Source organism: Antechinus flavipes, chromosome 5 (genome assembly GCF_016432865.1).
Source record: "Antechinus flavipes isolate AdamAnt ecotype Samford, QLD, Australia chromosome 5, AdamAnt_v2, whole genome shotgun sequence".
Classification (NCBI taxonomy): Eukaryota; Metazoa; Chordata; class Mammalia; order Dasyuromorphia; family Dasyuridae; genus Antechinus; species Antechinus flavipes.
The window spans coordinates 178,957,146-178,983,194 of NC_067402.1; the positions used below are offsets into that span (position 1 = coordinate 178,957,146).

Sequence of the window (26,049 nt, forward strand, 5' to 3'; positions counted from 1 at the left end):
CTATCATATAGAAGAGAGTTGTCTTCATTTTTTTCTTTTAATGGGCCAAGATTGGTCAAATACTGAGCATTCAATGTTATTTTAGTTTTCTTTTTATTTATAATATTGTAGCCATTGTACATATTTTTCCTAATTTTGCTTATCTCTTTCCAAGTCATTTCATTTTTTAAAAATTGATATATTTCTTTAATTTTTAAATTTTTATCACAATAATATGATTCATACAATGTGTTCAGCTATTTTATATTTTATAAAATATTTTATATTTCCCAACTTCTTTACAATTTTAAATTAAATTCTATTGAGCATATTTTTGCATAGTAGGATAGAGACTAGACCTGTGATTTCATTGATATAGAAATTCCTGAATGAGGATATTCTCTCCACTAGTATAGGTAAATACATTCTCTGTGAAATTTAAAGTATTAAATAATCATTTAGGACACTTTGCAATTAATTGAATTCCCCACAGTCATATAATTCTGATATGTTAGGGGCAGGCTTTAAAACCTGGTATTTCTGGCTATAAAGATGATGTTCCATCTACTATTCCATTTTGCATTACTTTTTGGTAGATAAAGGGGAAGGCATTGATAATTACTTATATCTATCTATAAAATATTTGTATGAGAGACATCTATACATAAATTAAAAGAATTCTCCATAAGAAGGATAGGAAACAAGCAGTTTTTCACTTGTGTTATTCAGTAATGAGCCACATCTTTACCATTTCAAAAGTAATGAAAAAAAGAGAGAATATAAGATATTACAACAATATACTGCTCTATATAGTTTTAACAAGAATCTTTCATCCACATTTCAAAATTATTACTTAAAATGAAACAGTAGAAACAATCTGATTTAGTGACCCTGTGATTTTTAAACATTGGACAAGTCACAAATTGAGAATTAAAGCCTGCTAAAGGTGATTGCCACCACAATCAAGGAAATCCAGCACATGAAATCTACTGGGAGTAGAGCTTCTCTGTGTGATGAAGTCCTCACACTACTTATCTTTGTCATTGTTGTACTAATGATCAGACCTTGGAACAATGTAGAGTTTCCAATAAGAAAATTATAATCATTCATATGTGTTTAACTTGATGATCCATAAAGATAAAATTGATAAAGACCTTTTTTACAAGTCAGATGCATTTACATGGGCACCCTTTAGACTTATCTATAGTATGTATACATATTAAAATAAGTAGTAGAGCTAGATGATGAATTGGGACCAGACTTGAATAAAGGGTAGACTATAATTACCTTTGGAAACTATGAAAATTCCTTTAATGTACTCCAACTTCCCATGGAAATAAAAGCCCTTAATAATAAAATTTTTCTGTTGTTAGTATAGGGCACTGAGATATAGACCTTAATGAGTGGCAATGAATTAAAAAATGAATGCCATATGACAATGGAGAAATTGTAGGATAGAAAAGGGTAGACTGCAATACATTACAAAAAAGAAAATATAATAAAAAAGAATAAAAGATGTCAACAAGGAATTATTTACAAAGTAAAGAAAGACAAGTATAGCTCTTCACTGCTACCCCAATGATGTTGAGAAAATATGAAGACGACCTGAAGCAGGAAAGGTGGACCCTCTGTAGTGAACTTCAAAAAAAAAAATGGACTAGTGATACAAGTTTCAATCTGAGCCATTAGAAGGAACTCCAGAAATAATGATATCGCAGATCTATTTGAGTATTATATTGAACTGATTATATGTGTTAATTGATTTTCACTTAATTGTTATAAATATTAGAATTAGCAATAAAAATTATAGAATTTGAGCTGAAAGACCAACATCTTTATTTTATATATGAAGAATATCAAATCCCAGAAGATCAAATTAGCCATCTAAGAAATGTCTAAGATGCAATTTCCTGGGTTCAAGTCCAAGACTTTATTTATTACAATTTTTGACAACTGCTAATATTCTTTTTTGCTATTAAATATTGTGCTACAATTTGACTTTTTCTTTTATCTTTATTTCTTCACCCTGAGACACTTTACAAAATTATCCTGTTATGCCACAGTTCTCTTTTATTGTCCTGACTCAGTTTCCCTAATTATCCTGACCCAGTCCTGACTCAGTTTCTCTGTTTCAGTTTATAATTATCATCTCAAAGCTCAGTCTTACTAAACCTCCCCTCCCTCTTTATCAAAATATTTGATAAGGATAAAAGATCTTATGTTTTAGATTATCAGAATGCCTCTCCTCATTCTAAGATATCAGAATGTCAGATACCATCTAATCAAGATGCCTTTCCCTGTGTCAGAGGTGCCTCCCCCTAGTATGTCATCTCTCTCCGAGACTCATCCCACCCTGTCAGAGTCCCGTTCCTGCTCTCAGTACCCTGACTCCACCCCTGATACCCCCTGAGTCTGAGCCATGTATATATAGGTCATTGAGAACTCACATTGTTTGCTGGATTCTTGGAGATGATAGTCTCATTCTGCCCTGGGACCAAACCATGGATCCATTTGGTTCCAGTAAATCTCTCCCATATAATAAATTACCAAATACACTCTAATTTCTATCTTGAATCAATTTCTTCAGCATTACAATCCTACAATATGATGATATTACCTAATCAATAATTTCCTTAATGTGTACTTGGTCTGGTCCAATCATTCTCCTCAAATTGACCCCATTTGTACTTTTTCAGTAATATTTTGTGCCTGAAGTTTTAATGTCCAAAATGAAGTAGTTCCTTCCTTGTCAATAACGAAGACAGAATTTTGTAGAAATGTTTGTAGAAATGTAGAAATTTATTTTATGTTGTTTTCATGAAAGTTCTTGAAGGGTTATGGCTCATTTTTGCCTCATGATGAGATTTCTGAACACTTGTTTTCATATGCAGTACTATTCACTGTCTTAAAAGGTCATATGCTTATTATGTTCTGCCATCCTCTACCACAATGTTTTACAAATTAGTTTATATTCTGAGCCAGAGTTGTTCTTGGCTGCTCTTTCTTTCTCTGCTTGGCAAGGAAATTAAGTGCTTTTTGGTCAATGCAATTTCTGAGATCTTATGGTTTCCTTGTTCAGGCAACTATTTTAAATCAGTTCAATTTCACAAGGAAATGATGATAATCAAGGTCAAAATTATTTCATTTTCCATTTCTCATTTCTTAAACATAAAATCTTATTTGACTAGGTCAGTTTGAAACTGATGCAATTTTCAGTCCTATCAACTTCAATATTTCTAATTTCATACTTATTATGACCTGTGTTCTATTAGTTGATGGTCTAAATAAGTATATAGAGAGTTAGCTAAATTTAATATGATTTCCACATTAAAAATTAGTTGTTTCTGGTTAGTTTAAATAAAGTGAAATTTTTCTTTTCTTTTTTTAATAACATTTGATATTTGTCATATCTTGTGACTTTTAACAATATGAGACTTCACAAGAATCTGTAAATCTTTTCATACTTTAATTTCTTAAATCTAAGTCATATTTTCCAATATGGTCTTGTGTGAGTGTTTTTGTGTTTGTATTTGTGCTTGTTTTGTTTTGCTTATTTGTTTGGGCTTTTTGCTACTCTCCAGTATCTACATTTGCATTAAAGTCACTGATTATCAAAATATGTGTAGTCTTAGTTTAGAGGCTCTTCTTAAGTAGTTCTTAGTAATTCTTAACTCTTTATCCTTTTTTTGCCTTTGAATGGATGGTAAAGGAGACTACTAATTCCTCTATTTGCCTTTCAGTGGAGAGCTTGTTAGAAAGCCATTCTTTCATTTAGCTGCAACTTCCTTTTGTCTTCTGATTTTCTTACATACCTAGCTTTTACATTAAAAGTACCTAATCACCTTCACATCCAAATTAAGTATCCATATAGACTTTTTTTAAAAACATTATCACATATTGGCTTTTAGGGAAAAGAGCCAAGATGAAGGAGAGTACACAAGACCTTGCCTGATCTCTCCACAGCTTCCCTCAGAATCAAAACTAGATCAAGCCTTCAAATGGATTTTGGATTGACAGAATCCACAAATATTCAGAGCATGAAAATTTTCCAGCTTAAGGTCCAAGGCTTTTTTGGACTGGCTAAGATAACAGAAAAAGATAATGATAATGTTGGAGGGGGTGTGGAAAAACAGAATCACTAATGCAGGATGTTAGCAGAGTTGTGAAATAATCCAACCATCTGGAGAGCAATTTAGACTGTACTCAAAAGGGTATAAAACTTGCATACCCATTGATCCAGCAACTACTAGATCTATATTCTAAGGAAATTATAAAGGAAGGAAAAGGACCCACATGAACAAAAATGTTTATAGCAGCTCTTTTTGTGGTGGCAAAAAAGTGGAAAATGAGTAGATTGGGGAATGACTGAAGAAGTTATGTTATATGAAAGTAATGAAATATTATTGTTCTATAAAATTATGCAGAACAAACTGATTTTAGAGAGACCTAGAAAGATTTACATGAACTAATGTTGAGCAAACCAAGCACAACCAAGAATACATTGTACACAGTAACAGCAAGATTGTGAGATGATCAACTATAGAAGAATTGGTTCTTCTCTCAAAAAACTTAGGATGGAACATGTCATCTACATGCAGAGGGAGAACCATGGGCACTGAATGTAAATAAATACATGTTATGCTTTTTTTTTTCTTTTTCTTTTTAAAAATATTTTGTTTTTTTCTTTTGTTCTGATTTTTCTTTTCTAACATGATTCATAAAGAAATGTGTATTCAAAATTAATTTACATATCTAACCAGGAAAAAAAGCAATAAAAATACATTCAAAAAAGATATTAATGGGGGTGAACCCTGAAACTGTGTCCCTTTAATCTGTAAAAGAAGGGTGATTCAGGGTCTCAGGTTCTCCCTAGGGAAAAGTATACCTTTCCTAGACAAGACCTTCTCCAAGTTAAGTGGTCTTATTCAGTTGGAAATCTCGGCCTGATAGTTCTATTGTGTGGCTCAAAACTCCAAGATAAGTAATCTCTTTTCAACTGGAAATCTAGGCCTGGGGCATTGAAGCCCCAACCTCAGATGGCTAATAAAAGACAACTCTGAAACCTGAATCTTTGCAGAAGTCCAAACAGGATTATGCTTGCTAAGGAAGCTCTTTTCTTGGCAAAGCTGCCTGCTAGGACTTTTGTCCACTATGACAATATTCTCTTCTCAGTGTTACCTTTGCCATTTTCCTAACAGAACCTTGCCACTAAGAAGTCTGTCTTCCTAACAAATCTGGCTTCTGAGTGCCAATAAAAATCCCTTTTGCCATACAGACTTCGCATTTGCAAATTATTTCCCATTGAACCTGCACTTACCAGAGAGGATTCCCTACCCCAATTCTCCTACCTCTTCATTACCACTACCCGCCACATTTGCATCTCATCAATATATTGAAATGACTTCAGGAAAGATGTCTCAATTGGACAGAGGGAAACATGGCCCAGTATAGCCATGGCATGGGGAGCTCCAGTTCAGAGGATTTAACAGAAGGCTCAACCAAAATATGGCAATGTTGCCTTTTTCCCTGGTTCAGAAGGCCAGTAGACTAGCAGACTAGCTGTGAGACTCCAGTGTAACTATAGAAAGCAAATTTTGTGCCTCTGAACCCTAGCATAACAGGAAAGACTTCACCAAGCCCAGCCAGCACAATGGGGAAGCCTAATGCATTCAGTGAAAAACCCTTGTCATCCAGCAGAGAAAATTCAGTACAATCTCCTCTGTGCCCTAGGAACTGAGCTCAAATATTAAAAATGAGCAAACAAGCAAAAAGAAATCTGATTATAGAGAACTTCTATAAAGACAGGGAATAGCAGAAAAGCAAAGGACTGCAAGACAAAATGCCTTCAAGTAAACTTCATAGGGGATTATAAACTAGTCTCCAGTTAAAAAGGCTTTTTTGGAAGAGTTCAAAAAGGATTGTAAAAGAGAGATAGAATAAATGGGGGAAAGAATGAAAGCATTACAGGAGAGTTATGAAAGTTTTTTTTGGGAAGTAAATACTTTCAAAAAGGAAGCACAGAAATTGAAGAAAACAACTTATTAAAAATATAAATTTGGTTAAATGAAAAAAACCATATACTGAAGAAAAAGGCTTCTTTAAAAAAGTATGGTGAAATAGAAAAAAGAAACAACTCCTTAAAAACAGAATTGATGAAATGGGGAAAAAAATCCACTTTAAAACTACAATTGATCAAATGCAAAAGGAGGTAACAAAACTAAAGAAAAAATTCACCAAAGATTAGAATTGGACAAATGGAAGTGAATGACTCAATAAGACATCAAGAATCACTCAAACAAAATCAAAAAGTGAAAAGAAAATGGAAGAAAATGTAAAATAACTCATTGGGGGAGAAAAAAAAAACTTAGCTGGAAAACAGATCTAGTAGAAATGATTTTAAAATGATTGAATTACCTGAAACCCATGATCAAAAAAAGAAGCTGGACAACATCTTTCAAGAAATCATCAGGGATACTGAGTGAAATGAGCAGAACCAGGATATCATTGTACAAGACAAGACTATAGGATGATCAATTCTGATGGACATGGCTCTCTTCAACAATAAGATGATTCAAACCAGTTCCAATTGTTCAGTGATGAAGAGAGCCATATACACCCAGTGAGAGGACTGTGGGAACTGAGTGTGGACCAAAACATAGCATTTTCACTCTTTTTATTGATGTTTGCTTGCATTTTGTTTTTTTTTCCCCCTCAGGTTTTTTTTTTCTTCTTGATCTTATTTTTCTTATGCAGCAAGATAACTATTAATATGTATACATACACTGGATTTAACATATATTTTAATATATTTAACATGGGACTGCCTATCATCTAGAGAAGAGGTGGGAGAAGGAGGGGAAAATTTGAACAGAAAGTTTTGCAAGAGTCAATGTTGAAAAATTACTCATCATATGTTTTGTGAATAAAAAAGCTTTAATAAAATTTCAAAAAAAAAAAAAAAAAAAAAAAAAACAAGAAATCATCAGGGAAAACTGCCCTGATATTCTAGAATTGGAGGGTAAAATAGGCATTAAATAAATACACAGATAATCTCCAGAAAGAGACTCCAAAATCAAAACTTCAAGAAATATTATAACTAAAATTCAGAATTATCAGATTGTGGAGAAAATACTGCAAACTAGCAGAAAGAAACAATTCAAATACCGCAGAGTTACAATCAAAATTTACCAAGACCTAGCAGTTTCTACCACATTAAAGGATCAGAGGATCTGGAATGGTATTCTGCAGAATACCATTTCTGCAAAGGAAAGGAGCTAGAGTACAATCAAGAATCAATTACCCAGCAAAATAAGCACTATGTTTCAGGGGAAAAGATGGACATTCAATGAGACAGAATTTTAAAATCATTTTTGATGAAAGAGATCAGAGCTGAACAGAAACTTTGATCTCTATATGCAAAACTCAAGAGGAGAATAAAAAGGTAAACAGAAGAAAAAAACCCAATATGTTTTCTAAAGGTTAAAATTTACATGGGAAGACGGTATGTGTAATTTGATATTGTGTCTTTGTCAGGGAAGTTATAAGAAGTATACTTAGAAGCTGTAGGTAGAAGCTGATTTTAATATAATGATATAAAAAGAAACTAGGGGTGGAAAATGGATTGTACTGGGAAAAGAGGAAAAGAGAAGTAAAATAAAGTGAATTATGTCACATGAAGATACACAAAAGGCCTATTATACTTGAGAGAAAGAAAGAAAGGTGTGAGGGTGTGAGTATTGTTTGAATCATGACTTCATTGAATTTGGCTCAAAGAGGAATAACATACGTCTTTAGTTTAGTATGGAAATTTTTCTCAGCCTATCAGTAGTAGGAGAAGAAAGGGAAAAGCAAAGTGGGAAGCTAATAGAAGGGAAGGTAGAAATAGAAGGTGAAAAGGACAAGAAGTGGGTGAGAAAAGGGAGGCCAGACTAAGGGAAGAAATGGTAAAAGCATACAGGCATAAGCAAATAATAATTTATAATTTTTTTTCCACTAAATCCCCCATCCCTCTTACTAAATTTTATCACTTCCATCAAACCCCTAAACCGTATGATAGGTCTTTAGCATGGTATATTAAATACTGTGGAGATATAGGTACTAGAATGCATGTAAACAATAATTAAGCTTACTTCAAGTTTGCCCAAAATACTGTTCACCACTACAAACTGTAAATTATTGTAAACTATTATAGGATATAATGGTCGGAAGCAAAATACTGGTGAGGAAGGAAAGAGGAAAAGGAGAGAGAAAAGACACAGGATAATGGGAAATACTGAGTAATCTTAATTGGGAATGTGAATGGGATGAACTAAACCATAAAATGGAAGCAGATAGCAGACTGAGTTAAAAGCCAAAATCCTACAATATAAGAAAAAATACATTTGATGCAGAGACATATATATAAAGTTAAAAAGGATGAAGCAAAATATATCATGCTTTGGCTGAAGTATTAAAAAAAAAAAAAACAGTGGTAGTAATCTTGATCTTAGATCAAGCAAAAACAAAAATAGATTTAAATAAAAGAGATAAGGAAGATAACCACATTTTGCTAAAGAATTTCAAAGAAAATGAAGTCTTATCAGTAGTAAACATAATCACAAGTGATGTAGCATCCAAATTCTTAAAGGAGAATTTAAGTGTCTTCACAAGAAGACAAAGCAAAACTATACTAACAAGGGATGTCAACCTTCTTTTATCAGAACAATATAAATCAAACCACAAATTAAACAAGAATGAAGTTAAGGAAGTGAATAAAATTTTAGCAAAATTAGGTATGGTAAATTTTTGGAGAAATTTGAATGATGACAGAAAGGAATATACCTTTTTCTCAGCTGTGCATGGTGTCTACACAAAAATTTACCATATATTATAGCACAAAAAACCTAACAAATACAAAAAGGCAGAAATAGTAAATATATCCTTTTCATATCATAATGCAATAAAAATTTTATATAATAAAGATCCATGGAAAAATAAACTAAAAATTAATTGGAAAGCAATAATCTAATCCTAAAAAACAAGTGGGTGAAGCAACAAATCATAGACACAATGGATAATTTCAAGAGAATGACAATAATGAGACAACATACCAAAGCTTATAGTATGCAGCCAAATCACTTCTTAGGGAAAATTTTATATTTCTAGATGTAGCATCTATCTAAAAGCAACAGCAAACATTTTATATAATGGGGATAAGATTTCCAATAAGATGAGGAGAGAAACAAGGTTGCCTATTTTCACCACTATTATAGTTCAGTTTCACTTTTCCTAAGCCAAAATCCAGTACTACTCTAATTCCTTCAATTTCTTTTAATTCTCTTGTTGCTAAAGCTAACTTTTCTAGTAAAATATTAAATAAAGGTAACCTTTCTAGTAAAATATTGAATAACAATGTAATGTAAAAACAAGATTATCAGTCTTTGCAGATGATATATAGTATATGTGTGTGTGTTTGGGAAAACTGGAACACTAATGCATTGCTGGAGAGCACTCTGGAGAGCAATTTGAAACTATGCCCACTCTTTGATCCAGCAGTATCTCTACTGGGTTTCTATCCCAAAGAAATCATAATAGAAGGAAAAGGACCCACATACACAAAACTATTTATAACAGCCCTTTTTGTAGTGGCACAGAAATGGAAATTAAGTGGTCACCTCTCACTGGAGGAATGACTGAATAAGTTATGGTATATGAATGTAGTAGAATATTATTGTTCTATAAGAAATAATGAGCAGATTGATTTCAGAAAAAACATAGAAAAACTTAGATGAACTAATGCTAAATGAAGTAAGCAGAACCAAGAGAACCTTGCACACAGTAAAAAGATTATGTGATGATCAACTCTGAGGGACTAGGCTCTTTTCAACAATGAGATGATTCAAGGCCATTCTAATAGACTTTGAATAGAAAGTGCCATCTACATCCAGAGAGAACTGAATGTACAAAACTTTACCCTCAAGGGTATCATTTACCCAAAGGAAATCAACATCAAACACTACTTTTCCAAAGTTTCAACTCTGTTTTTACACCCCCCCACTAAGTAAAAAATTATTCTTAAAATCTATCCTAATGCTTTTTCATCAAGATCCTCATTCTCCAATAAAATCCTAATTCTTTAATAACTTAAAACTAACCAACTCTATTGAGAGGGAGTGCAATTTTTATCATTGTCTTTTAACTACTTCCAATTCTTATACACATATTCAATGAAAAAGCAATAAATTAAAGAACTTATATATCTTCATGTCAGGGAAGAATGGCAAGAAGAAGCCTCAGGATTTTCAGGCTCTAAATCATGCTGCATATTTTCTAAATTTTAGTTCAATAAAGGCCAATTGAATTGTTCATATTGTAAATATATACATATATACACATAAAAATGTGATAGAATACTATACTATAATATAGAATATTATATTATTTGCTATAAAATGAGGAAGATAATGGTTTCAGAAAAAAAAAATTTCTCTATAGTCACAGTATATGAGATTATGACTAGAGACAGTGAAAATATGGTGAATATTAACTTAATTCTCAAAAAAACTAGGCCACATGAAATGAATACATATTTAAAAGATTCTTTCATGATATGGAATCATTCTACTTTTGAGGCAGACATTTACCTGAGGTGCACTAGTTGCAACCAGAAAAGCATTTGTCCTTCCTGGGTGATCATAATCATGCATGGCTGCAGCCACATAGAGAGCCATCAACTCTAGGGCAGGGATATTGCCAGCCAGGCATCCATATTTATCATCTGTTGCTGAATACATTTTTGAAAATACATATCCCATGTGTCCATGTGTGATTCCACTGTCAGAATCTGAGAAGAGATGTAAAAAAGATATCATTTAAATTTCATCATTCAGTTCCCACATGTACACACATAGATACTCTCAAATAATATTATTTGTTTTTACTCTGATTTTGAACAAGAATCTAATTTGGCTTTTAACACCCAAACTTAGAGTACTTAAATACATAAATGATAGGAACTTTTGAATTTTACTTAGTCTTTTGACTAAGATTCATATTGCTTATAGGAGGAAAAAAAATACCTGAATCACTTGCTGATCCATGGTCATTAATCACAGTTGAGAGGCCTGGAATAGGCTGAGTAGTAAGATACCAAACAGCATGTAAAACATCAGTGGCATGGACTCTGTTATGATCTGTTTATAAAAAAAAAAAAAAAAAAGATATGAACACTATTTTTTCCAGATCTGTAAACAGGACAAATGAATAGATGTTGTCTTAACACTGTTTGTGTCCAAAGACCAAGAGTGACATCTACTGGATAAATAATTCAAGTCTAATTAAAAATCAGTCAATACAAAAAGGGCAAAAGCATTATTTTATATCATCTACAGCAACAAAAAATGACCAATATGCACAATACTTATAAGGATGAATGTAAGAATTTCTACTGATAGATGAGAAAAAAAATACACAAGTAATAAAGGTCCATATCTGAAAATACTCCTATGAACAGAATTTTAATTTTTCATTGTTTACATGTTCATTAGGAATGATACAAAAGTACATTAAATGCTACAGTTATGTCATAAAATAATAGGATTTAGAGGTAGATGGGTCCTTTGAAATTATTTAGTCCAATAGCTTCCTTTATTTCATTTCATTATAATAGGTGAGAAAATGACGCTCCAAAAGAATATAAGACTTGCCCATTTTCATGAGCCCTTTTCTGGCCACCACTTTTCAGAAGTACTCAAAGGATTATTGTATAACATTGGAGGCATAGAAGATTCCTCCAGAAGAACCCTTCAAAGAAAGTACAATGAGACAGAAGATTTAAATAATAGGCTTTTAATCTTGTTTACAAATTTAATAGAAAAAATTTAAGGACTCTCTCAGTCTATTGAGAATTCCTTATTTTGATATAACCCACTTGAATTTGGCCTATTTATAACTTTTCTATATTCAAATTCATTTTTTTCACTTACTTTCCCTATCAAAATCTTTCTTTTTTGATGTGTAACCACTTAAATGAGAATTTAATACACAACTATTAACAAATTAAAACCTAATAATGTAAATTATTTCATTGTACCATTTTCTTTTTTTCTGCAGTATATAAATGTAAGCATATTTTGACCTATAAACGATATTAACGTAGAACATTGATTAACTGGAATGCTTATGGGTCTGCATAACTAACGGCTAATATTTAATTCTTCTAGGTAAAAATCTTTCAAAAAATAATAGTTCACTTGCATTGTCTTAATTTTTCTGTCTCTACCAAACTGCATAATGATGGCTAAGAATCTTCCTATGTCTTAAATTAATTATAACTTAATTATAAGATCAATCACATCTTGATTTCTAATGTCATTTATAACTGTACAATACTAAAAATATCCTTTAGAAAATACGCATAGCTAGTTCAGTTCTATTTTTTATAAGAATATTTTGCCTTTTCAATGACTTTTAGATCAGAAACAGGAATATTGAGGGACGATATCACTGAAAACAAATCATAGATAACTTGGTTTAGGGGTGCTAACTTAGGCATTTGTCAAACATAGCTGTATTACAGCTGTTACTTTTTTCCTGAGCCTTGATTTCATACAATGTACAGGAACCAGCATATTAAGCATTATGTCTGTGCATTAATTTCCCTACTATAACTCATTTCCTTTTTCTTTAAGGGTTTATCTCTTCTTTTCCCTGTATTAAGGAAAGTGTTTTGGGAAAGACATGGGTGCTTTATCCTTTATACTAGTTAGAAGAATATATACTTGGCTCTCTTCTATTGCTTGTTTAAACAATCTCATATTTACTTTTTTCCTTCTCTGCTCTGTTGCTCCTTTGTTTTGGCCCTTTTGCCACTCATTCTCATTCCTTCTGGATTTTATCAATTACCCTGATATTGCTTCTTATCTCCCAAAAGACTTGTTGCTTTCTTTCTTATCACTTCAGTTTTAACTTGACTTTTCTCTTTTTAGTGATCATGACGCTTGAATTGTCTTCCTCTGCCCTGCCAAGCCCCTTGAACTTCAAGTTCAACACACACCAAAAGAGAGATTATAGCACTTTCTTGAACTTTGGATGATTTCACATCTTCTCAATGGTATTCATTCCCTTTCAGATTTCAATGCAGAATTACACATAACAAGAGATCAAGATTATATGAGAGTTCTTAGAATAGATTCATGAAGGGACATAAAATCAGCAACTGTTATATTGAATTTACTTTAAAATTCACACTACTAACTATATTTAATTTTGTAGGAACACAGGTAGACTAGTTGGCGTGAGATATTTTCCATAATTAAAATAAGTTCATATTGTTCAGTTGAGGGTACTTCTGAGTTAATTGGAAACCCAAATAAAAATTGGAGTCAACTAAGACACAGAAAACCCAAATGATAATAAAAACAAATATTTATATGTTAATTAGTTCATCTGTTTTTTTAATCTTAAATTGTATGTAAATATACCTATTCACCTCTTTCTATGTTCTCTGGCAATTCTTATCTGTAAATCAGACAAATGGTTTAATCTATGATTGGCATGATTTAAAATTCAACAAATTTTAATTTTCTTATTTTACTGGGAAAGAATTGGTTCTCAGTAATATCATCTTTCCATTTTAAAAGTAAAATGAAACTCCTTTCATAAATGTAGTGAGGTAGCAGTGAAGTGGTTGGTTTCTTTCTTAAGGCAGCTGCTTTATTCATGGTATGTATTCCTTCTTTAACATAAAGGGTCAATGTCATTACGAGAATAGGTACATAAAAATGTAAATAGACAAATGGAAAATTTCAAAATAAACATCAATGTTTATTTGGAAAGATAATGATAGATTTTCATTAAGCAGAAATTAGCCATTCTCAATCATGATCTCTAGGAATTATTCATAGTTCTGAGCCATGCTTTAGGAAAACATTCCCACCATTCTACATAAGATTCATTCCTATTTCTTCATTTGTAATTACAGCACTTGTTGTTGGAGAACCTTTAAATTCTTTTGCAGCAAACTTTAAGACTGCTGTGAAAAAAGGATTTTCAGGAACACTGAGTATTTTGTGTAGCAGCCATGGGCCCAAGGTCAGCATGATCTTAAAAAAAAAAAAAAAAAACTTTCAACATAGTGAGGCTGTGATTGGACTCAGTGAAGTTCACTGCAGTGCTTGGATCTCTCCTTCTCATTCTTTGCAGTCTTCATAGCCCCTGCAGCCAAAGCCCTCCCTACCAAAATATACTTATGTTACTACCCATCTCAGGGGACTCTAATACTATCTATTATAATAGAAACACTTAAAAACGAAACTAGGCTTAGCCATTAATCCTTGATAATCAGTGTGTTATGAATAAATATTAACAATATTTGTCATTCCAAGTTTTAAAGTTTATACAATATTTTGTATACATGACCTCACCTGATGCACACAACAACCCAGAAAAGCAAGTGTTTCATTATTATCTCCATTTATAAAAATTAAGACCAAGAAACTACTGTAGATGATCTGTTGAGGTCACTGACTAGTAAATGGTAAAGTAAGGACTTAACTTTAAAGTCAGGTTTCTTTCTATGTTTTTTCCCAATTTATTATAGGTGGTGAGCTGAAGTAGAAGTAACTGCATTATATAACAGGAACTGGTTGTAGTTCAATCTTCTGATTTCACCATAGACCCAGCTTGAGGCCAGAATATTGTAACTCTGTTCTTATATCATCACACTTCTGAACTGGATATCCCATGGAGCTTAGAAATACTCTGATCCTATCTCCTACAGCAGGACACAGTCATTAAAATTTTTGTTAACTCTTCTTATGGGATAGGCTATCTTCTAAACCTTGGATGGACTCTTTCCTTAACTCTAATTCTCTTAGGGTCTTCCCCTCTAAAACTGACTCTTTTGAGTAGACAAGCTAGGTCATTTTTTGCCTCAATTTTTTTTCTTTTCTTTAGATTTTTTGTAATACATGTTAAAATGTATGTTGAATCCAGTATGTGTAAACATATTTATACACTTCTTTTGCCACACAAGAAAAATCAAATCAAACCAGAAAAAAGAAGCATAATAAAATGCAAGCAAATAACAACAAAAAGAGTGAGCATGAATTTGGAACTATGCTCAAAAAGTTATCAAACTGTGCATACCCTTGGATCCAGCAATGTTACTACTGGGCTTATACCCCAAAGAGATCTTAAAGAAAAGAAAAAGACCTGTATGTGCAAGAATGTTTGTGGCAGCCCTCTTTGTAGTGGCCAGAAACTGGAAACTGAGTGTATGCCCATCAATTGGAAAATGTCTGAATAAATTGTGGTATATGAATATTATGGAATTTTATTGTTCAGTAAGAAATAATAAAAAAGATGATTTCAGAAAGGCCTGGAGAGACTTACACAAACTGATACTGAGTGAAACGAGCAGGGCCAGGAGATCATTATATACTCCAACAATACTATATGATGATCAATTCTGATGGACCTGGCCATCTTCAGCAATGAGATGAACCAAATCAATTCCAATAGAGCAGTAATGAATTGAACCAGCTACGCCCAGTGAAAGAACTCTAGGAGATGACTATGAACCACTACATAGAATTCCTAATCCCTCTATTTTTGTCTGCCTGCATTTTTGATTTCCTTCACAGGCTAATTATACACTATTTCAAAGTCTGATTCTTTTTGTACAGCAAAATAACTGTTTGGACATGTATACTTATATTGTATTTAATTTATACTTTAACATATTTAACATGTATTGGTCAACCTGCCATCTGGGGGAGGGGATGGGAGGAAGGAGAAGAAAAATTGGAACAAACAGTTTGGCAATTGTCAATGCTGTAAAATTACCCATGCATGTAACTTGTAAATAAAAAAGCTATAATAAAAAAAAAAATTAAAAAAAAAAAAAGAGTGAGCATGTTATGTTGTGATGCACATTCAGTTCCCACAGTGCTCTCTCTGGGTGTAGATAGTTCTCTTCATCTCAAGATCATTGGAACTGGCCTCAGTCATCTGATTGTTGGAAAGAGTCATGTTCATCAGAATTGATTGTCATATAGTCTTCTTGTTGCTGTGTACAATGATCTTCTGGTTCTGCTCATTTCACTTAGCATCAGTTCATATATGTCTCTCCAGGCCTCTCTGAAATCACCCTGCTGATTGTTTCTTATAGAACAACAATATTCCATAACATTCATATACCATAACTTATTCAGTCATTCTCCAACTGACAGGCATCCATTCAGTTTCCAGTTTCTTGCCAGTACAAAAAAGGCTGCTACAAACATTTTTGCACATGTGGGTCTCTTTCCCTCCTTTAAGATCTCTTTGGATTACAAGCTCAGTAGAAACACTGCTGGATCAAAAGGTATGCACACTTTGATAGACCTTTGGGCATAGTTCCAAATTGCTCTTTAGAAATTTTGCTCAATTCTTACATAGTCTTTAATCACTGAATGGTTGTTGTCTCAGACAAACTGAGACCTGGAAAAGCCTTTGGCTTAAAAAGGCCAAGGCCTCCCACTGCATCCAGGGCCATCTCCAATCATCCTGGCTAGATAAAGATGACTCTGGAGGAGACAGAAGGCCGATGATTTTGCACAGTCCTGCTTCACTAAAATCCAATTTACTTGTACGTCAAAAAAATCATCTTGAAGTCATTCATCCTCATTGAGAAAGGACTAACAACAACATAATTAAAACACTTCTGGATCAAAGGGTATGCACACTTTGATAATTATTCTTTACTTCCTCTTCCCTATGTAGTTTTCCTTTTTTTAATAAAAATTATACCAGATATAATTCAAAACATAAAACTTTAAGAAGTATTTTTACAAAAGAAAAGGTTAATCAATGGTTCTAATTAATATAGTAACAACATCATTCTAAAGAAAACAATTCTGAAAATCTAAAGATCTGGGACTAACAACTATTTTTACATAGATATCCTATGTCTAATCTTTGAATAGCATTTTGGAGGAAAATCCCACAAGTAGAGGTCATTACACAAATCAAAACATAGAGCCTTTACATATTCTTGTGATGTTATTGCTAAGGAAAAAGCTAGCATATTTTATTGTCATTAATTATTCATAAATTCAAATGTAACAGTTGGAAATTGGCAATCTTATTTTCAACTACCATAACTAGGTGTACTTACAAGGAATATCCCGATATCCATTCTCCAAGGCATGAAAATAATTCATAAATTCTCTTACAGGAATTTTAAAAGTTTCAAAGAGTCCCATGTCTTCAAAAAGTCTGTATGATACCTAAAGAAAGGAAGGACAAAATGCTATAAAAATGTCGTAGCACAGGTCTAAAATTATAAATAAAAATGAGCATATCTCATTAAATAATTTAATTCATTATCATAAGAGGCTTCCTTAATAGTATTAATTAGATGTTTGGTGGACATCTATTGTCTAGCTTTCATTGTTTGAGGCCGTTTAAGTTTCAAAAATCTAAGTCTAAGTGTCTTAAAATAAAGAACTTCCAGCCTTTTCCAAAAGAATAGAAATACTGTAAATAATATAGCATCATTATTTATTTACATAGTAAACTAGTACATTGTGAACTTAAAGGATTGTATTGTCTATTGTTGTTATAAAGTCATAACAACTCCAGTTTGGGAGGGATCTAACTTGTTGATGACCAAGGATTATTATAACATGCCAGCAAAAGCAATAATCCAGTCTGTGTTCAAAGGTTTTCAGGGATGAGAATTCCTTACCTTCAGAAGTAGGCTTTCAACCTTTTTTCCCCTTATTTAGCTTATGGCTCAGGGACTTTTTAGAAAAACATAGGTCCTCATGTACAAGGTCTAATCCCAAAGGGGACTTTAAAGACAATAGCATTTTCTCTTTGGTTCATGTGTTACTTCTTGGCTCCCCTCAGATAGAAAACATGTTTGAGGAAGTTAAACAGCAATCCTTTTCCCAGCTCAGGAAATAAATTAGCAATGATTTTTTCCCCGAAAAATATTGTTGAGGCCTCGATTCCCAAAACTCTCTAAATTTTGAACTTGAGAATTACTGAATTCATATTTACCAATGAAACAACCTTCAAAGTTAGGATTGCTTTCCCAAGTTCAGCAGTGATGTACATGTCTGCTTATTTTGGGAGCCTCTGAAAAAGTTGTTTCAGTGTTTTTTGCTATTTGTTTATCTGGAGAAAATCTACTTTCTGATTCTCTTTCTCAAGTCATAGACAGGCACAAGGAACTCCCATGTACCTCTATCCTGAGGAAGCCACTTCTATTTTCCAGAGGAGAGAAAGGCTTCCCATCCCACTAACAATCTTCTCAGGACCAAGGCTATTCCACCGAACAATGGTATTTTTGTGGGTTTATATTTGAATATCCATGTATATCTTTAATATCTTTGTCAAGAAGACCCCAAATAAGGTCATGATGAGTCAGATATGACTGAAAACAACTGAACACATACCAAGTGAACAGAGACCAATTTTGCCATAAAGCTCAAAGTCAAGAATTAGACCAAAAAAAGATTAGCAACAGTAGCATAAAAAAAAAAAAAAGAATTTGACATAAAAAGCTCCTATACTGGCAGAGGATTCCAAGACAAATTCAAAAGAAGATAATATAAAAAGAGCCAAAAAGAAGTCTCACTAAAAGAAGGACATACACAAAAAAATTCTGATGTAAATAATACCTTTAAAAACAGAATTGTCTTAATGGTAAAAAGAAGCACAAAAATACAATGAAGGAAAGAACTCCTTACAAACAGAATTGGTCAAAGCGGGTCGGGATAAGAAGTACAAAATCCTTCTGAAATCAATATTTCTTTAAAAATGAAAATTGGGTAAATGAAAGTTAATGATTTCATGAGACATCAAGAAACAATAAAATAAAGTCAGAAGAAAAAAAAAGAAGAAGAAAATGTAAAATATCTTGTTGGGAAACAACTGACTTAGAAAATAGATCCAGGAGATGTAATTGAATAATTATTGAACTCCCTGAAAGCCATTTTTAAAAAGCCAGTACATTTTTATTCCAAGAAATTGTCAAGGAAAACTACTCTGATGTTTTAGATCCACAGAGTAAAATAGAAATGGAAAGAATTTGCTGCTCACCTCCTGAAATTCCAAAATGAAAATACTCAGGTATATTATAGTCAAATTCCAGAGTTCCCAGGTCAAAGAGAAAATACTTCAAGCAGCTAGAAAGAAACAAGTCAAATACCATGGAGCCACAGTCAGGATAACATAAGATTTAGTGGTTTCCATATTAAAAGAATGGAAGGCTTGGAATCTGATATTTTAGAAAGCAAAGGAGTTAGGATTACAACCAAGAATAAACTACCCAGAAAAATGGAGTGTAATCCTTCAGGGAAAACATTTACTTAAATAGAAGACTTTCAAGCATCCCTGATGAAAATATAACTGAATAGAAATGTAGGCATTTTAACACAAGACTCAAGAAAAGCTTGAATAAATAAATATAAAAAATAATAACCAATAACTCAGTAAAGCTAAACTGTTTAGATTGTTATATAGATAGATAGATAGATACATTTAACTCCTAAGAACCTTATTATTATTAATGCACTGACAAGGAATTTACATAGAGGGAGGGTAGGGCTGTGAATTTGTTATATTCAAATTATCTCAAAAAAAAAACTAAAACAATCAAGGGGTAAGAAAGAGGGATATAGTAGGAGAAGGGAAAAGGGAAAAACAGAATGTGACAAATTTTTTCACATAAAAGAAAAGTACAAGGCAGAAGTTTTACGATGGAGATGTAGGCAATTCTTAAACCTTACTTTTATCAGAATTGATTGAAAGAAGGAAGACTGCACACACACATTGTGTGCACACACATACGCACATGAACATGCAATGGATATAGAAAAATATAAATATAAATACCTGAAAGAGAAATAGGAGTGGGTGATAAAAGGGAGAGCAACTTAAAGGAAATGGTGATCAGAAACAAAACAAGTTTTTGAGAAGGGGCAGGATTAAAAAGGAGTAAGAAAGATAAACAGAAGAAAATAATATAGAAATAAATACACAGCAGTCACAACTGCAAATTTGAGTAGGAATGAAAAGGAATAGCAGAATAGATCAAAACCCAGAATCAAACAATATGATACTTACAAAACAAACACTGGAAACAGAAAGACATATATAGAGTTGAAATAAAAGACTGAGATAAAATATATTACGCTTCAACTGAAGTTAAAAAGGCAAGAGTAATGATCTCGTACAAATCAAAAGCAACAAAATAGACCTAATTAAAATTGATTAGTAGAGACATACCACAAAAGTACCATAGACTACAACTTTTTAAACTGTGGATCAAAAACAATGTGGAGGGTTGCAAAAAATTTAGTTACAGTAAAAATGTATCAACTATTCATCCTATCAATATGTCTATGTAAAAATAATTACCTCTCTCATTAGTATGCAAATTTGCTTTCATCTTTAGTAAAAGACATTTTATATATATATATATATATATATATGTCTCAAAGAATTGCTTTAAAATAAATTTCTTGATGATTTCTAACAGTAAATATTTGATTTCTATGGCTATTTTATATACCTATATACCTGGACTTGCATAAAAATTTTCTTAGGTGAAAAAGGGAGAAGAGGAGGAGAAAGGAGGAGGAGGAAGAAACCCTGTCGTGGACAATGTATGGTAATTAAAAATTTAAAAATTCTCGAGAGAGAACTAGTGAACTCTGAGTACAAATTCAAATATAATTTGTCTCTTTTTTTTTTTTTTGCTTTTTTAAAGGATATGGATAATATAAAATGTTTCTCATGATTTTATATGCTTAATTCATATCATATTGCTTATATTATCAGTAGGTGAGGAAAGAAGGAGCAAAGAGGGAGAGAATTTGAAACCCAAAATTTAAAAGGAAAATAATTTTAAAATAAATAATTTTTTAATTCTTAAAATGACCCTCTTTTCTTTATTTATTCTTTTGTTATTTTTTAATTTAGCAATCTAACACCAACCATCTCTCCTTACCACCACCCTCTTCTCAGTCAATAAAACAGTTATAACAAATAGTCATTTTCTTATATTGATTGTGTTTAAAACATATATCTCAATCTGCACTTTGATGCCAGTACCTCTCTGTCAAGAAGTGGGTAAATATACCATTTCAGAAAGACCATATTAAACTAGTTTTCATCTTTGTAACTCTGAGATATGTATAGTACAACTATAATGAATAAGGTACTAAATAATATCTTTTGCAATCCTTTAGTTTCCAGGCCACTGCCCAGGGAGCAATGTAAGGGAATTATCACATTACAGAAATGGCATAATAGATTCTTTTAGGATATATTAATTTGGTGATTTTTTTTTTCATTTGGTGTATGCATGTGTATCCTTTTTAAAATTATCTTTTTGTAGTAATTTTATTTATTTTTGACACACATTGCTTTATGAATCATGTTGGGAGAGAAAAATCAGAACAAAAGTGAAAAACCATGGGAGAAAAACAAACAAAAAAAGAGAAATGAACATAGTATATGTTGATTTACATTCAGTTTCTTTAGTTCTTTTTCTGGATGCAGGAGGCATTTTCTGTCCAAAGTCTACTGAGGCTGCTTTGGATACTGAACTGACAGAAAGCAAACCTTTCATAGTTGATAATCATACATTCTTGCTATTATTTTCTACAATGTATTTCTGGTTCTGCTTATTTTGCTCAGAATCAGTTCATGTAAACCTTTCTAAATCAGCTTTTTCATCATTTTAAAAATAACGATAATAACCCATTACCTTCATATTCCACAACTTGTTCAACCATTCTCCAATTGATGGACATCTACTCATTTTCCAATTCTTTGCTACCACAAATAGAGTTGTTACAAACATTTTTACACATGTGGGTCCTTTTCCCTGCTTTATGATTTCCTTGGGATACAGACCCAGTAATGACATTGGTGATGAAAAAGGTATAACAGTTTGATAGCCCTTTGGGCACAGTTCCAGATTGCTCTCCAGAACGGTTGGATCATTTCACAACTCCATCAACAATACATGTGTCCTAGATTTCCCACATCTCCTCCAACATTTATCATCTTCTCCTTTCATCTTAGCCAATCTGAAAGGTGTGAGGTAGTATCTCAGAGTTGTTTTAATTTGCATTTCTCTAATCAATAGTGATTTAGAGCAGTTTTCCATATAACTATAAATGGCTTTAATTTCGTCAACTGAAAATTGCCTGTTTATATCCTTTGACCATTTATTAATTGGGGAATGATTAGTATTCTTATAAATTTGACACAGTTCTTTATTTATTTTAGAAATGGGACCTTTATCAGAAATACTGGCTATAAAGGTTTTTTCCCAGATTTGTACTTCCCTTTTAATCTTGTTTCTGTTGGTTTAATTTGTGCAAAAACTTTTTAATATAATGTAATCAAACCTATCCATTTTGCCTTTTATAATGTTCTTATTCCAGAATCTGAAGTTTGGAAGTTTATCAAATACTAGATTGCTGTAGGCCTTGATAATTGTGTTGGTGTATCTAATCTATTCTGCTGATCTACAACTCTTTCTTAGCCAGGACCAAATGATTTTGATGACTACTGCTTTATAATATAGTTTTAGATTTGATACGATATATATGTATGTGTGTATATGTATGTGTGTGTGTGTGTGTGTGTGTGTGTGTGTATATATATATATATATATATATATATATATATATATATATATATATATATATATATATCCTTGACATTAATATTTCTAGGAAGGAAAAATCAAAGAGAAACCATTTTTCATTTTTTGTGTGAAGGATGGCTAGGAGTCAGGATCCAGACCACTGGATGGCTATTGTTTTTTTCTCTAAGACTCTTGTGAATTGTTGTTGCAGGCTAATGAACACTGGAACAGGCTAGCCAGAAATCATCCGGAGTAGACTAGTACATTAGTGAGGCTTAACTATAGACCGTTTTTTTTTTCCTTACAGTATGCTGAAAGAGGTTAATGTAACTCTCCTAGAGTAGGGGTGGGGAGTGCTACTGGCCCCTTCCTACTTTCTGCTCCATTTAGGAAAGAGAGAAACAAAGAATTAAAAGAGACTAATTTTTGACAGAACATATCCAAAAAAGGTAGATTGAATATGGAAGTATAAAGAAGAAAGTTAATTCAAGTAGTTGGAGAATGAAATAAAAAATAAAGATATTTATTCTGATCTCATAAGGATGGTTAAAATAATTTTAATTTCTTATTTCTATTAATAATTCCTAATTTGTTCCTTAAAGCATTTTTGCCTATTATGGATACTGAGCTAGATGTGGGATTTTTTTCCTTCTTCAAGTGTCTTCTTAATTCTATCACCTACTTCTGCCTTAGGCAACTCTTTAGCAGTGAGCACTACTGGTTAGTACTAATATTTGTGGATTCTATATATAGTCAAAAGAAAAAATAAAAAAAAATTGAAGAAATAAGAAAAAAAGTAGAGAAATGAAAAAGGTGAGTACAAACAAGGAAAGAGCTATAATGTTGAAGATTTGAAGAACATTACTATCAGGGGTAAAGCTTCAAGATCATTTAGTAGCTGCTATGTCATAACAGTCACTCCTAATGAACTTTTATTGTGCTCACATATAAATGGATTTATGATCTTATTAATACAGGCATTCATCCAAATGGTATAACTTATCACCATTGATTCTAAAAAAAACTTTGCAAATGTAGGGAGATTGGGAGATGGATATCATATATGAGGAAGCATTTTTAAAGTCTATCATCTATATGAATTGTGTTGAGATGTGACTTTTGGTTCTGAATCCATTTTCCACTGATTTGCTAATCTTAACTTTCTCAATAATACTTACCAAATAATTAATTATTTCACAACTTCTTATTTTCTAGGATGACTTTATATTTGATGAATTCACGTTCTTTATAATGATGATACCTCAACAGTGAAGATTGCAATCCCTTCATGCTTTCCAATCTTGGGAGATTTTTATCTATGTACTTCTATAAATTCTCCACAAAAGGTTCACCCAGTGTTGAGAGGGAGAATGTGTTCAAGATATTTTGACATGTGAAGATACCAATATAGCATTCTTCTTGTCATATAAACTATTCACCTTATTTTTAATCATATATCTCCCTTTATACTACTTCTGTAATGTTTTCTTTAGTTATACATCACAAACTTTGCACATCTACACATCTCTTCATGGACATTTGGGTGATCTTGTCCTTTAAATCTTCAGAGATTACAGTATTCTATAGTTTGTAGTATCATAAGAAAACTGCTTTTTATGAAAAAGAGACATCTCTCAGGAAAAGATGGTATTGTTAAAAGCATGCAAAAACTTCCCAAAAGTAATAAAGGTTTTTCTCTTCCTATTTAGCATAAATTGATGATATCTGTATAATGCAGTATGTGTGTTCATGCATATGGAATAGCACTTTAAGTTTTTATATCATAATGTGGATAAAAGCCATTCTTCATTCTTTCAGTTTTTCATTAGTAGATAGTTATGTTGAATTCTTTGAGTGATTGTGGATTTCATTTAGGAGCCTCTGCAATGTTCCAGAGTTTGACATAATCAGCACAATACCATCCATAATTAGGAGCTTTTGGATGACTTCACCATTTATAGGGAAACTGGTCAATTTGTGCTCTGTAGTGGATATCAGATTTATGTCTTTGTTTTTCATAATAAAATTGGACAACTTTTTTATATTTTATCTTTGTACAAATCTTAATTAGTTTGAGAGGTGCAGAGTAGATGCCATTCTACAGGGCAAGCTGTAAATCAACATTTTGCCATGCCATGTCAAATGTTTCTTTATATTCAAGAAAGAATGCTCACAATTCAATTTTGTGCATTCTGTATCTTTCAATCGAGTATATGATTGCAAAGATGTGGTCTGATATGGAATATCATTTGTGAAAATCTAACTTCTTACATGTCCATCAAAGATGTCTTTGATATATTATTATTCTTATATAATATTTTTGGAGAAATAAGAAAGAAGACATATGTCAATAATTATTGATATTCTCTCACAGACTTCTCTTTTGGTAAATAATGTTGTTCTAAATTTTTTCCAAGCTTTTGGTATCCTCCCATCTTTTGTTTACCTTTAAAGTTGATCCCTCAATTCCCTCAAAATTGTGCTTTTTCCATCATGGACTTCTTCTGTGTATACAAGGTATAGATCGGCTGTTTCTCCCATGTTTGCATTCTTCAACACTATTTCCACTTTCTCATGCAGCATTTTCGTGATTGTGTTGCTAGATTCCAAATGTGGTGACTCCTCTGTCAGTGATGGCAAAAAGAGTTTGTTATAAAAATCTTCATAAAGCTTTTCTATTTTCCATTGTTTGCTGTTTTTGTTTCATACTTCATCCTTAAATTCTCTTAGAATGATTTTGCTTAGTTGGTCCTCAAAATTTGATTTGTATTCTTTGATAAAGAAATGTCACTTCTCACTGGTTCATTCTACTATTCTTCCTTTCAACACATTATTAGGTAAAACAATGCAATATATTGGCCACATCTGGCAACAAATATCTCATTTTACTTATAGTACTTTTGAGTCTTCAAACACAGGAAGACATGCTTCACCACTGAGACATCTGAATTCATCATATTTATTAAAGTTTTGCCATCTTTCAATGTTACTTTTCCTTTACATTTTGTAAAATGTCCTCCTTGTACCACTGTTTTTTGTGGTTCTCATAAATTTTTTCAAGTTGCACTGTTTCTTGAAATTCATTATTTTCAGGTTGTAATAATATTCTATTAATTCATATGTTTAGTCATTCTCCAATCTATTGGTATTCATCTTTGTTCTACACAAAAAGCTCCTATAATATTCTCCTCTCTCTTTGACTTCTTTAATGTCTATGACTACTGATCATATTACAGCTCCAAAGGACACATAGAATTTAGTAACTGTTTAGAATAATTCCAGTTTTTAAAAACATTTGGACCAATTCACAACTCAACCAAAAAATATACTTGGACCTATGATCTGAAAGCCCCTGTAGAATCAATATTTTGCCAACTAAATATTTACCTACCTACCTACATACATACATACAAATATAGAGACTGAGTTATTTC

The 26,049-nt window shown here is 32.2% G+C and overlaps 1 protein-coding gene across 1 annotated transcript in view; it reads right to left on the reverse strand.

Moving 5' to 3' along the window:
* Positions 1–26,049, reverse strand: part of PDE3A (phosphodiesterase 3A) — a 328,828-nt gene that overhangs the window by 18,991 nt on the left and 283,788 nt on the right. The window contains exons 10-12 of the mRNA XM_051961386.1: positions 17,117–17,228; positions 11,037–11,150; positions 10,602–10,801 (exon numbers count right to left, since the gene is read on the reverse strand). Of these exons, the coding sequence (XP_051817346.1) occupies positions 10,602–10,801; positions 11,037–11,150; positions 17,117–17,228 (426 nt within the window). The remainder of the gene's footprint in view (positions 1–10,601; positions 10,802–11,036; positions 11,151–17,116; positions 17,229–26,049) is intronic.